Genomic DNA, 13,492 nt, shown 5'->3' with positions numbered 1-13,492 from the left:
TGCGTGGCCCTAGTGGCTGTTTCTGACAAACAAGGCATGCATATGTACAGAGCAGCTTATGTATAATTATTTATTCTGTCATGGATTCTAATTTCACTACCTGTAGCTGCTGCCATGTTTTGTTTCTTCACATTTGTAGTGCTTTTTCCTCAATTTTTTCTTTCTTTTTTCTGCTGTGCATGGAGTGCATACATCTAGAATTCTGTTGATTTAAAATGCAGCTTGACATGGAACTTATTAAAATGGAGAGTCTAATTATTTTTACTCTGCAAACTTGCTGTCGTTCTCGTGACATGTTTGCCGCTAAAGAAAGGAGGAAATTTGGCAGGTGCATGCTTACCTCTCCACTCTGTGAGGCCACCGTTCTGGAATGTTGTGATCATGCAGGATTTTGGAGATCAGTGCTTGTTTTTCCATCATTATCTTGAGCAAAGACAAATGTGCTTGTGATTTTTTTTTGCAGAGACATCAAAGCTGGAAACATTCTGCTTGGTGAGGATGGTGCTGTCCAGATTGCAGGTAAGATTTTTATGACCTGATCTTTCTAAGGAATTTTTATGTGCGTGTGTTTATTGAACAAAACTGTATCAAAGTAAAACACAGAAATCCATACAATATTTCGTATTGCTGGTGCAACAGTTTTACTTTGGTTCTAGAGGCGCTTCACAGTTTTTAACAGCTTGCATTCTTATCCCAATATTTTATCAGCTTGGGCCTTGAGTATATTTTTGCTCAGTTAGTCATTTGATGCAAGCAGTTTATGGTTCGACCTTGGCCTCAGAATCGCGTTTCAGAGAAAACTTGAGCTAGAGTTGTCTTTCACAGCCGCAAGATTGGTTAAGCACACACTCAGTCCTCCAAGTGCCCGAGTATACAGCACTCGTCTAGCTCTGCTTAGTAAAGTGTAACCTTGCACACTGTAATCGAATGTGGAGTACATTAGTATGAGTATTATTAGTACTGCAGTATTGTGCCGAAGGACACAAAACTGCAACAGCTTGGAATTCAACGTCTGTGCTGCTACAGTTCTTACACTGAAATATAGCAAGAACCATTTTGAGTGTAGAATGCTGAAAAAAAGAGAGTTCCATTGCATGAGGATTTTATTGTTGAAGTTACAGTAGTAGTAATACCTAAATAGGGATATTTTGGAGGCACTGTAGGCTTGTGCTACAAAATGTACAAGGTGCAATGCATCAACACCTTCAAGGATGGTACGGTTGTACATCTGTTCAGAATTACATTTATTGGTAATCCAGTTCATATCTGCCAACTTTAAATGGTTACATCATAAAATGCCTTATTTTAAGTGCTCATTTATAATCGTTGTATTTACACAGATATTTCTATGATTTTTTATTTTCGTTTAGTGCAAAGCCAAATTCGCAAGAGGCAGTCACTGAGTCAATTTTCTATGGCCCTTATTTGATGCGTAGACCTGCCTCCATCGCAGTGACATCAGTTAATAGAAACGATGTGAAATGGCAACTGAGCTGTTACGTGAATATTGCATTATTAACCTTCATAAGCATTTCTTGTCTGCAGCGCAGACCATTGGCTGCGACTACATAGAGCAGATTCCGTGAATCTTTAATAAGCAAAAAACATATTGAATAATGAAACAATTTTTTAGTATCTTTCACTGAATTTAAATATTTTTTTGCTTCCATTGTCGTGTTTTTGTAATTCTATAGTTGGCAGCTCGGCAAGTTATAAATGAAGTTCCGATTTGACAAATAAAAGTGCCAACAAATTGAAAAGCAACAACAGAGCCGACCACTGTCGTATCATGCTCATGCAACCATAAGGCGAGGTACAATTTCTGGCCCATTGCATTATTGCAGCACGTGTGTTCTGAGTGTGGCAGAGACTTCACAAGTGCAAACGTGTGTTTTGAAATTTGCATATGTGTGTCGGACGTGTGTAGAAAGCAGTACGCATGAATGAGGATATTGTTAAGGTGAACTGTCATGTGTTTCCATGCATTCAAACTATGACATTATTTTCATCATTGAAATGCATGCAGCTGCGGTGGGATCTGAGGTCACTAGCCTTATTCTTCTGTATGAATCGGGCAACTTGGAATTTTCAGTGGGTTCTTACTGAAGGGTCATTGCCAGAATGTCTGCTGCCTAAACAGAACAACACACTTGAAGCTGGCTGGTTTGGGTCTTGGCTGTGCATGTGGACGAATTTTCTTTGATGGAAACCAACTTCTTTAACCACCAGATTAACTAAGCTATTGACTGTACCGCTAACAGAAGGGAAAGGGTGACCTCACTGCCAAGCTGGGTGTATCATTTCTCAGTTCCATAAGCAGTGTGTTGTAGTACATACCCTTTGACTTGTTTTTATAGTAAATGGAACTCCTGATATATATGGAACAGATGTTATCAGCACCTGCTGAATCGGGATACCAGTCTATTAAACACTCACCAAGCCTGACTTCAAAGCTATTCTGTATAAATGTTTTGGCAGCATGTTTGTGCATACTTCAAGTTTTTAAACCTTTACTATAGTATTTTGCGTTTGTCTGTTTTTCTTTCTTTTTTTGTTTTGTTTAATGTGCAACTTGTTGTGGTAACCCTGGCATTGACTGACCTTTTTCAGACTTTGGGGTGAGCTCGTGGCTTGCGACTGGCGGCGACCTATCAAGGCAAAAGTCCAGGCACACGTTTGTAGGCACACCCTGCTGGATGGCACCCGAAGTCATGGAGCAGGTAAGAAAGAGGATTTGCCACCTTCTTAACCACCTGGTGTTCACTCATCTGATTAGTACCGCTTAATTGGTGTGACAACATTGGTACCGACAGTGCCCGTGCAGTAGCATCTTACACAGGTTAACAGAAGAGGGGCTCTGAGACGCTGTTGTATCCACTTTCCTGCAATATGTGCTGTTGTAATGCAAAATGCATGACACAGGTTGTGATATGGTTAGATTTTTTTGTGCCGCCTTCTTTTTCAAGTTTCCTTTTTTCATGATTGTGGTAGGTGCATGGTTAAACTGTGGTGGCTAGAGCAGTAGGTGTGCCAACCGAGCATAGTTACCACTTCTCCACATCATGACGCAAAAAATGGCACTGCTTCAGTAGAACGGTGCTCCTGTGCACATTGTCATCTGTCCATAGGGAATAGTAGTGTGGTATAGACAAGAGGCGTGTTTGAGGATATCATTGCCACTGATTTCAGCCATGATGAACGCTTCAGGTACCGTTTTGAGAAGTGCAAGCAGAGCTGTATGGAGAATTTCGCTATCGTCGGAAAAAACAAGGTGCTGGAATTAATTTTCTAGCTTCTATGTACAAACAGCACACTGCAATTTTAGCAGATTTTTAGTGTTTTTTTTAGCAGTTAGCAGTACAGGGTTATTTTAAAGTTCTTGGCTGTGAACTAGGGCGTATGGTATTTTGTTTTAGGTTTGGTGCAGCCAAGTATGATTCATAATTTATGAGGCTCAATGTCCAGAAGCAATTGGGCTGTGAGAGGCACTGCAGCGGGACACTCTGGATTACTTTTTGACCACCTGAGAGTCTTTCATGTGGGCCTAAACCCGAGTATGCGAGCGTTTTGCATTCTTACCCAGTCATAATGTGGCCCCCACGGCAGGTAAACGGACCCACGACCTCATCATCAGCAACAAAACGATAACCTTAGAGCTATCACAGTGGGTAAGAATACCATTTGGAACAAGGATGTTGCACTTGGTGCTGAATTTGCAGATCCTGTGTTATTAAGTCTCGTCGTTCGCCTTTCCTCAAGCTTAGTGAAAAATCTTTGCAACTGTTGACGCTGTAGCGGGCAATTATTTTGTCTATTTTAGCAACAAGCAAACTTGCATTTCCTCCAGGGTTACGGGTGCAGTTGTCGGTTCCTTGCATGGAAATTCACACACTTCCAGTCGAACTTTATTCAGGGTGATGTTACAAACTAATTTCATGAAGATAAAAAAACGTGGAAGCCATGGAACCTACCATTGTCAGATCTAGTGACCGAGCATGACGCAACACATATGTGATGACAAGCTCCGCAAAAGCAATTTGCACAGGCTTCATTCGCAGCTTGTTGCTATGAACTCTCCGAGTGCTTGCAGTCATAATCACGTTGTGTGATCACAGTCGCAAGTAATGTTCCCTCTTCTTTTCTTGGGGATCACATACAGATTTGAGCGAAAGTAGCATACTGTTACATCTTTGGTAAATCCCTCTTAGTCGACCACGTGGGTGAAATCGCGCTTGAGGAACTGTTCCTTAATGTGTCCTTCGCCGACATATGGTGTCGGCTGCTGCTCTTCTCTGCACTGAGAACAGTGCTGCTTTAGGCTCCTCTTGCTCACAGTTCAGAGCGAAGAAATAAGTGTGCATGTTGATCTTTGTGAAATACCACCACTGTTTGGTACCGACGCCGCCTATTCAGCCTCAGAGACGAGCTTCCGCTAACCATACCACTCACCTTTTGGTCATATAAGCTTAAAATCTTCTTACAACTTACAAACATGCGATAACAGAGACCCATATCTCCTCATTTCACATACTGATGGCTACAGATGACAGTTGCTCACTCTGCGTGCTTTATTTATTGCGTGCCATCTGCCACAAATACCAGGGCCACTTTTGCTTCGTGATGCAGAGAAGTGGTAAACTACAATCCAGAGGGGTTGGTCGGCACGCCTACTCTCCTAGCCACCATAGTTAAACCTAGAACTAGTCAAGAAATTGATGTTACGTAATGGTCTGTACTATTAAGTACAGGCCAAAACAAACTTAAGTTAGCTTACACAATGGGCAGTTGTCCAGCTCATAAAATTTAGAATCTATTCAGGTGAAAATTTCTCACTTGCCAGTGGAACCACATACGAGCAATGGGTGCAGGCAGCGCAATATGCTTGGCTGTGTGCTTTGATGCTTTTTGTTAGTAAACATATCTGTAAATGGAGGACTTTAACTTTAGATTTTCATTTGTCTGAATGCGCTGACTACTGCTGACAATTGTGCCTCAACCACTTTCACACTTGTTGCTCGGAGGGTGCAAATGTTGAGAACCGGGCTGCTGTACGTTGCAGTCAGTACACTGTGCCTTGCACAACTAACTGTGCGGAGTATTGGAGCTTCCTGCCCAAATTTAAAACATTGCTGTGGATATTCAATCGTGCATTCGACCCATTATGTAACAGTAATAACAGCAAGTAACAGTAACAGTGTTTATCTGCATTTCACCTGAGTCACACTAGATAAAGGAGCATGTGAAATGCCCCGAGCTACACTTACTAAGAAGATGTACTCCACCAGAAAACATGAAAGGGGAGCTATGACACAGAGGAAGTGTGTACTCAACCAACTGGTGTTCCGTTGTTTAGTCGATCGAAGGAAGGAAAGAGAAAAGCAGAAGGCAGGAAGATTAACCAGAATAACGTCCGGTTGGCTACCCTACACCGGGGGAATGGGAAAGGGGAAAACAAAGATGACAGGGAGAGAAAGAGGAGGGAAGGAAAGAAGTAAATTAGCTGTGAGTTTGCTGATGCGTGTGGTCTAAAAGAAATTGCATTAATAGTCGCAGACGTTCGCACAAGCCCATCGTCCTCAAGAAGCACAAAAGCGCCTTCACCTAGTCGATCGAAGTACTTCTGGGCAACAGTCGAGGTAGTCTTGGAACCCAGAACCAAGCAATTAAGCAATTTGAACGAGCAACCTTTACTTGTTGCTGGGCTTGGTGGTTCATGCACTCTTTCCTGTTGCTCTTTCTTGTTATGGCGCTGTTTCCTGACTTTTCATTTCTTCATTTTGTTTCATATCTTGTACACCACAATGAGCGACCTGGTTGCGCAATGGCCCATCTCGCCATTCATTGCCGTTCTGCAGCTAAGTTGTCTATGAACATATGAACTGGGAGTTTGAGCTAAATTTCAGATGAAGATAATGTGCACATTATTCTTTGGAGGCGCTTGTAACAATGCTTCATGCATTGGGCAGGGCGAGAGGGAGGGCAGGTAGCAACTAGGGCTTTCTGTTGACTGACGGTTGATGCCAAATGTGGAGTTGACAGCTGTTCATTGTAAAATAACATGTTGCGGCATCGCTGTTTGAAGGTATAGCAAAATGGGCTCGAAACCAACAAAGCCACGATCGATAAAATGATATGGGCCTGTTACTTTTGTTGCACGTGTTGTAAGTAATGAAGCTTTGATTATGTTGGAGACTGCAACCGTCTTCTTGGGGCATTTCTGGCACTTATAGGTCACAGGGTACGACTTCAAGGCTGACATCTGGAGCTTCGGAATCACAGCCATTGAGTTGGTGACGGGCACTGCACCTTACCACAAGTATCCTCCCATGAAGGCAAGTACAGGAATTCATTTATTATTTATTTTCTCATCCATTCATTTATACTTCCTTGCTAATTTCTAAAAAATGACAGTTACTGTTCAGCAGCCTTGGCTTTAGTTTTTCATAAGCCGGGCATGCTTTCCACTTTTATCTAGAATGAAAAGTTGACACCACCAAGTTGCAGGGCACTCAATGAAGTTATTTGAATGAAGGAACCTCTTTCAGAAAGCCCCTATTACTTTTGCATGAAGCTTCTTTCAGTTATGTGTATTGTACAAGATATTTTGCAAATGTAATATTTTACTTTCTTCATGCCAAGCTTTTTTAGCATTGAGAGATTGCCGCAATTGCAACGAAATGGAAATACTAGTGTGTCGGGGTGGTGCTGTTATGTGCACGTAAATATTGGGAAAAATGGAGCTGGGCAGGTCATGTAATGCATAGGGCAGATAACCGGTAGTCTGTTAGGGTTACAGAATAGGTGCCAAGGTAAGGAAAGCACAGCCGAGCATGGCAGGATGAAATCTGAAAATTTGCTGGTGTAAACTGGAACCAGCTAGCGCAAGACATGGGTAATTAGAGATCACTGAAATATCCTGCAGTGGACCTAAATATAGGCTGATGGTGATGACGCTCATGTTTTGGCCAATGTTGTTTTTTAGCCCTTGTTACCTGTCCCATGTTGTTTAACTTTGCTGAAATGTATTTTCAAAGAACTTCTACTGATATTATAACTGTTTCACAACTTGTAACCCGCTCCCTGTAATGCCTTTTCATGGTTGAAGATATAGTATATGGTATATGCAGACATTAAAGAATACAACAATAAGTAAATTACAGTAAAAATCAAGGCATGATTGGATTAGCATGATTGGATTGCCCGACACCTCTGTTCCTTTTTTTTTTCGTACAGGTGCTGATGCTGACGCTCCAAAATGACCCGCCCACGTTGGAAATAGTCGGGGAGGACAAGGACCAGTACAAAAACTATGGCAAGTCAATACGCAAGATGATTAGCGAGTGTCTGCAGAAAGATCCCACCAAGAGGTGCGTGTGTGTGCTGTTGGCTTTTCGTTTGATTAGATAGGACAGCATAGCAGTTGTTAGATTAAGAAACAAAGTCGATGACACAGTGCTTTAACTTGTAAAGAAAGGGTTCTCTTTGCAAACAACAAATGTAAGTATGATTGTATAACAAAATAGAAAACATGGAGCAGTAGAAAAAAAAAGTATGTCCAGCATGCTTAATCAGTGAATGACACAAACCATTATGAAGTGATGTGAGCAAAGGATCTTTAGTTAACTGTACGCCTTTAATGCATCCCTTTAATACTCCAATAGTTTGCGAAATTCAGCAGAAGTTTTCTGTTGTTGTAGTAACCTCGATATAACCCAATTTCACCATAATTGACAGTTTAAACTGCAAATGACATTTATACATAAGAATATCAGTGATTGCCAGTTTCTTCATGTCACAGCAAGGCATAATTCACACTTTTCAGTAGTTGTGAATTCACTAGTGCTGCTATCTCGTGCTTTTAGGCAGTATTGTGATATGACAGCAGTTAATCGCAGATGCAGTAATGTTCTTCAAAAAGCGCGGTGTGCCTGTGGCGTTCCTCTTTAGTGGAAAAATCAACTGTATGAACCTGTACCTGCTTGTTCAATGCAAAAAACTTTATATGCACATGCATATTCTTACATGCCAGCTATGTACATGCAAAAAGGTTGCATGCCAACGATTTAAATGCCATCAAAGGACAGATGAGACACTGATATGCAAACACAACAAGGAAACCTACACCAATCTGACGCAGCATGCTGTTACGATAGCTATCACGTGTTGCCAGAAATGACAAATGAATTTCTAAATCCGGCAATTTCTTTGATTCATATTAATGCAGAATTCACACTGCAATACTGCTTATTATTCATGTTTCGCATTCTCCCTGAAGTAAATTGGTTCATGCTATAATAAACTTTTAATTGTATAGTTTCATCTATTCTAGCTTTGCTCCCCTCGTGCAGATAAGCACACCTTCCAGGCTAGGCTATCTTGTCGCACTACAATGTACACTTTTCTCATATTTAAGAAGGTAATCTCAGTCAGCTGGCAATGTTCTGTGCATTGTGACACATGCTTCATTATCATATCAAATCAAACTTCATTTTTATTCAGTTAACATACTTATTTAAGGACTGTGAAAAAAAATAATAAAGCTGTTTCTTTTTTATGACAGCTTGACTGGTTCACAGGCCCTGAATAAATTTTGGAGCAGTAGCAGCACTTCGTAAAACACACTCAACAAACACCAAGTGGCTCTAAGGTATACACACTACAAAATGACAACATACAGATAATAAAGAATGACAAAAATAATGATCAACAGATTACAGTCAACATAAACAGCAGTAGAAGCAGCAGTAGATATTGATGGATACAATTTCCTTGTTTCTCGTTGCAGGCCTACTGCGACAGAGTTACTGAAGCACCAGTTCTTTAAGAAGGCAAAGGTACGTGACAGGAAAATAGCCAACGTTATTTTCAACTGGCAGCAAGACAGGATGCAAGTTTGCTTCCTTAAAGCTGGAAGCTTTTTGCCATTTTCACGAATGCATTCCGCTTCCAGTACCCGAACATCTTTGCGAAAAATGCAAAATTTGAAGTGATGCCTTTCTCTGTGTAATTGCATTGCTTCATTTCATGGTAAAAGCCATTATATGCATTAGCATTTCATTGGCCAAGCACAATGGCATATTGTCATTATGATTCGGTGTTGTTTAGGCTGTCCCTGCCGCAAGAAAGTGCAAGACAACCGAACTGGTGTTCTCAGTCCAACAATGTACAGATTGCAAAGCTAACGTGTTACCTCCACATTTTGAAAGCCTTTGAAAGGCACATTTGAATCTTTGTAGTGACTAATGCGCTTGCTTTCATATGGAAGGGGGGAAAAAATGTTATGCATGGTGTGTATAGCAATGAAATGGATGCCTCCTATGGCTAAGGGTGACTGAAAAGGTGGCCAATGACTGCCCTGAAGTTGTTCTTCAATACTTGTTTAAGCACCACTAAAATGTTTTACCCATATTCTGGGAGTCCTTGTGCCTCGTATCACCCGGTTGACGAGAGAAAGTCAGTGCCAATGGCACAAGGCACTAACAGCAACTGGTTTTTCAAGCATTGGTGAAAGGAGGATGTAACCTGTGGATAACTGAATTGCAGTCAGTTTCATCACAAGAGATGGCGCTACATACCACCACTGCTTGATGTACTTGTTCTGTGTATACTTCTCTACAACAGTATCAAAAATTCTCTGCTTATCACGTTGTATGAATGCTTGTAGCAGGTAGTGCTTGCATTGACTCTCAATACTTGTCTCACTCTTTCTTTGTTTTGTTTCTTTCAGGACAAAAAGTACCTGATGCAGACACTGTTGACATGTGCTCCCACAATAGAGGTTCGAGCCCAGAAGGTGAGCATGAAGTTTGATGGTTTTTCTCCAACAAATTACTATGTGAAGAACGGAACATTAATGTTCTGCCAAGATATCAGTGAATCGACCATTCTCGATTCACATAGCATTAATATAATCTGGTCTCAAGTAGTATGCAGGCTAGCTTTTAAATCCTAAATTAAAATTATACATAAGTGCAATTAATATAGTGTAACTTGACTGTGTTTACAGCAATCTTCACCAAGGGTGCCGAGTTCTGGTCGGGTTGGTAAGAAAGTTAGTGCTCGTGTATGGATCCACTCATTTTGGCCTCTTATAAAGAAAAACATTTCGTATAACAAGGGTCTGTAAGCCGTTCATTCTGTTGGTTACCTTTGCTTAGTTCTTCACTGTTCATAAACAGCATGACATAACAGTGATGCTGGGTCTTAGGAGTCTCCCATAACTGCCATAGTTACCGTGTTAAACCATATGCAAAGTGTTCTAGCATCCTGGTTGCATTGGGAATTGCACTGAATACCATAGAAGGCATAGAGTTGCCCAAATTTTTTTCTGTGGTGCAAGCCTAGTGTATGGGAAAAAAATTTTGTGCTGTTTGTTGCACAGCTCCGAATGTTGCGCAAGGCATGCTATTTGGCATAGAAGTGGCAAGTTGGCAAGTTGGTGCATGTTCGCACTGGAAAATGACAAAACACAGGTGGACAAAGGAAGCAGACAGGATGTGTAGTAACTCTCAACTCGGCTTGTTTGTGTTGGCGCCGAGAAAGCTATATTGTGAAAATCAATGTGTTGTATTGAGGAGGCTATTTCTGAGTGTTCTGAGGAATAGTTTGTGCCCCATGTAGTACTTCCCTTGTCCACCTGGCATTGTCTTGGACTTTTCCACTGTGAAAGCTTCCTGGTCTGGAATTGCAGGGATAAGCGCTTGACTTAGTTGAAGCAGGAATGACGATCGTCATTCAATGTGTTTTCGTAGTTGGGCAGATGGCTGCTGTCACACTGCTGGCTTAGTGTGCTGCGGTTTTTCTTTTCTTTGGTTTGCGATTTTTCTTTTTTACGGCAGGCATTGCACGTAGGTCGCCTTGCACATTTTATTTGTTGAATGCACTTTGCAGCTTAAAAACTGTAGACGGGTTCCTGGCACCAGTGGCCGGCTGCACCGGACAGAGACGGGCGACTGGGTCTGGTCAGACGGAGAGGATGACGAAGACTCTCCTGATGAGAGGGTGCGTCTTCTTGTAAGAGATTTGCGAGCTTTTTTGATTATGAAAGTAGTAGTCTCGGTGCCATGGAGAGTCTCAGCTAAGTACAGCCAGTGCCATGACACTGAAGACGAGACCTTGACCGCGGCCTCCTCTATTTTTTATGCATGCCTGCCCAGTCGTTTCTACAATGTGTGGGAGCCAGTGGTTCACTGTGACGGCACCACATTCCCAGTCATCTTATGCATGTTGTTGCTAGTGTGCAGACAGCTTTCATCCATGCTGTTGTCGCTCCATACCTGCTCCTTCGCATCTGCACGACGTATGATGAAAGGAAGTTGATGTGACCCTAGCCATGCCCCATAAACTGTGACGAACTAGTATTGAGGAGGCGATGCCCTATAAGTGATTGATTTGGTGCCATTGAGCTGGCATTGAAAAAATACCGAAAGGCCACACCCCGACTAAAATTGAAGTTAGCTAAAGTCAGGATTTTGTACTTCATAAGGCTGCATGCCATCTACTAGTTTAATAGAGTGCCAGGCTTAGCATGTGCTCCCAGGGCACATGCTCCCAGGACGTTTACCAAGTGGTCAAAGCTGACCCGGAGCTCACTACTACAACGTCTTCATTGTCCTATTTATTTTTCTTCAGGATGTCAAACCCCGTGTTTTTACTCCTGTGAAGATAAATAATGTCTTTATGGAGCGTTTTGACATTTGCTGAATTGGCAAGGTATTGTGGTTGTATCTAGATGTAAGATGGAATGTGGTTTCTTTGTAAATTTCGATTGGCTCACACTACAGGACCTGGCAGCGCGAGATGAGGCCATCCTGAAAGCCAACCAGTCGACAAGTTCGTCGGACAGTGCCATCGACAATGCCCTGCCGGCTGACCATGAGACGACCACCTCCGGAACCTCCTCTGGCTCCACGTCAGGGGCACCTGCACCAAGCAATCTCATTCCCACACAACCGGTACATGCCGCTTGCTTGTGTCTCCCTGGCGCAGAGTGCACACCACGCACTCTGTGTGAGCTTGTGTAACTCGTTGCATTGGTAACAGAGAGCATAATCTGCACTTTAATGTAGTTTGCATGTTTTATATATATATATATATATATATATATATATATATATATATATATATATATATATATATATATATATATATATATATATATATATATATAATGAGAACCTACGGGCAAATCTGCATTGGCCTTCTTTTGTTTGTTCTCACCACTAAAGGATATTTATTTTTGCTATCTTTGTTAATACAGTGAAGTGCCAATAATTTGAAATCTGTTAATTCGAATTGATGGATAATTCAAGCTTCTCTGTTTGTGCCGGCAAAGGCCTATGTATTGAAGACAAAAACTCCCGCGAATTTGAACTAAAAAAACGGGGCAACAGTTATTATGGATGAAATTTCTTGCCTCCGTGGATCGCTTTTTGGACAAACCCGAGCCAAAGGCGAGGGTTCGATGCATCGCTATCTACCGTAATATCTCGTGCTCTAAGAGTGACGGAAGACAGATGCGCAGGGAGCCGAGAACAAACTAGCAAGCAGAGTGGCAAGCGCCCTCCTTTCCCATCCGGCTTAAAGAGAGCAGGAAGGAGCTCCCCAGCATGCGCTTGGTAATGTTACCGTGTGATTACCAGTGGCCGACTCCCTTTGAGCATGCTCCCCTTCCTAGCGTGCACTCAATCACATCTCCAACGGTGAGCACGCAGAAGGATGGCACACATCAAGCCGCCAACCTTCTCGGCACACCCTCGCGAATTTTCTACGTGCACCCACATGAAGCGGCACGAGAGGCGCAATCTTATCACACTTGGACTTAATACAGAACCTAGGCTTCATCCGGCACACGTCGCGTGCTAATGGCAGACTAATGAATTTTTTCAGTGCAAGCCCAGTGACGGTTTTCATTTGCACACTGTGCTGTGCTATTGATCGGGCGCTATATTTAATGTGGCTCTCCTTAGTTCGAACTCCATTTTATTTGAATAAACTGCCAGTCCCTTGGAGTTCAAATTAACGAGATTGTACTATATTACACTCTTCGAAATCACTTATAACGATCCCAGGCACAGTTACAATAAGTCTAAGTGCTGGGCTAGTTGGTAAATTGTCAACAAAGAATTTAAACCAGCTGCATAGAGAGAGACAAGAAGTGCACAGGACATCCTGCGCACTTCTTGTCTCTCCCTATGCATCTAGCTCGCTGGTTTAAATTTTTTGTTGACCAGATACAGCTAAACCTCGATATAAGAAAGTATTTAACTTTCTATAACTTCTGGTTCATAGATTTGTATGTATTCGTATGCTCGTATGTATTTGTGTATTCAACCTCAATATGATGAAGTGGGTGTATACACGACTTCAATGTAAAAAAATTTCACTTTCACTACGAATTAATACAGATACAATTAATGTAAACTTCCGTGGAGGCAAATGGTCAAAAGGTTGACTTACAAGCAGCTGCTTGTGAAAGCACCTTTCAAATTGT

The 13,492-nt window shown here is 41.9% G+C and overlaps 1 protein-coding gene across 7 annotated transcripts in view; it reads left to right on the top strand.

Moving 5' to 3' along the window:
• The window catches only part of fray (oxidative stress responsive kinase frayed), a 254,683-nt gene that overhangs the window by 230,407 nt on the left and 10,784 nt on the right, over positions 1-13,492 (top strand). For all 7 annotated transcript variants that reach the window (XM_065436142.2, XM_065436145.2, XM_065436140.1 and 4 more), the window contains exons 6-13: positions 464-519; positions 2,611-2,720; positions 6,231-6,332; positions 7,234-7,367; positions 8,786-8,834; positions 9,728-9,793; positions 10,891-11,001; positions 11,784-11,954. In XM_065436142.2, coding sequence (XP_065292214.2) covers positions 464-519; positions 2,611-2,720; positions 6,231-6,332; positions 7,234-7,367; positions 8,786-8,834; positions 9,728-9,793; positions 10,891-11,001; positions 11,784-11,954 — 799 coding nt within the window. The remainder of the gene's footprint in view (positions 1-463; positions 520-2,610; positions 2,721-6,230; positions 6,333-7,233; positions 7,368-8,785; positions 8,835-9,727; positions 9,794-10,890; positions 11,002-11,783; positions 11,955-13,492) is intronic.

Source organism: Dermacentor albipictus, chromosome 1 (genome assembly GCF_038994185.2).
Source record: "Dermacentor albipictus isolate Rhodes 1998 colony chromosome 1, USDA_Dalb.pri_finalv2, whole genome shotgun sequence".
In the NCBI taxonomy this organism is placed as follows: Eukaryota; Metazoa; Arthropoda; class Arachnida; order Ixodida; family Ixodidae; genus Dermacentor; species Dermacentor albipictus.
Note: the sequence above shows the minus strand (reverse complement) of the source record. Positions and strands in the feature narration are given on the sequence as shown.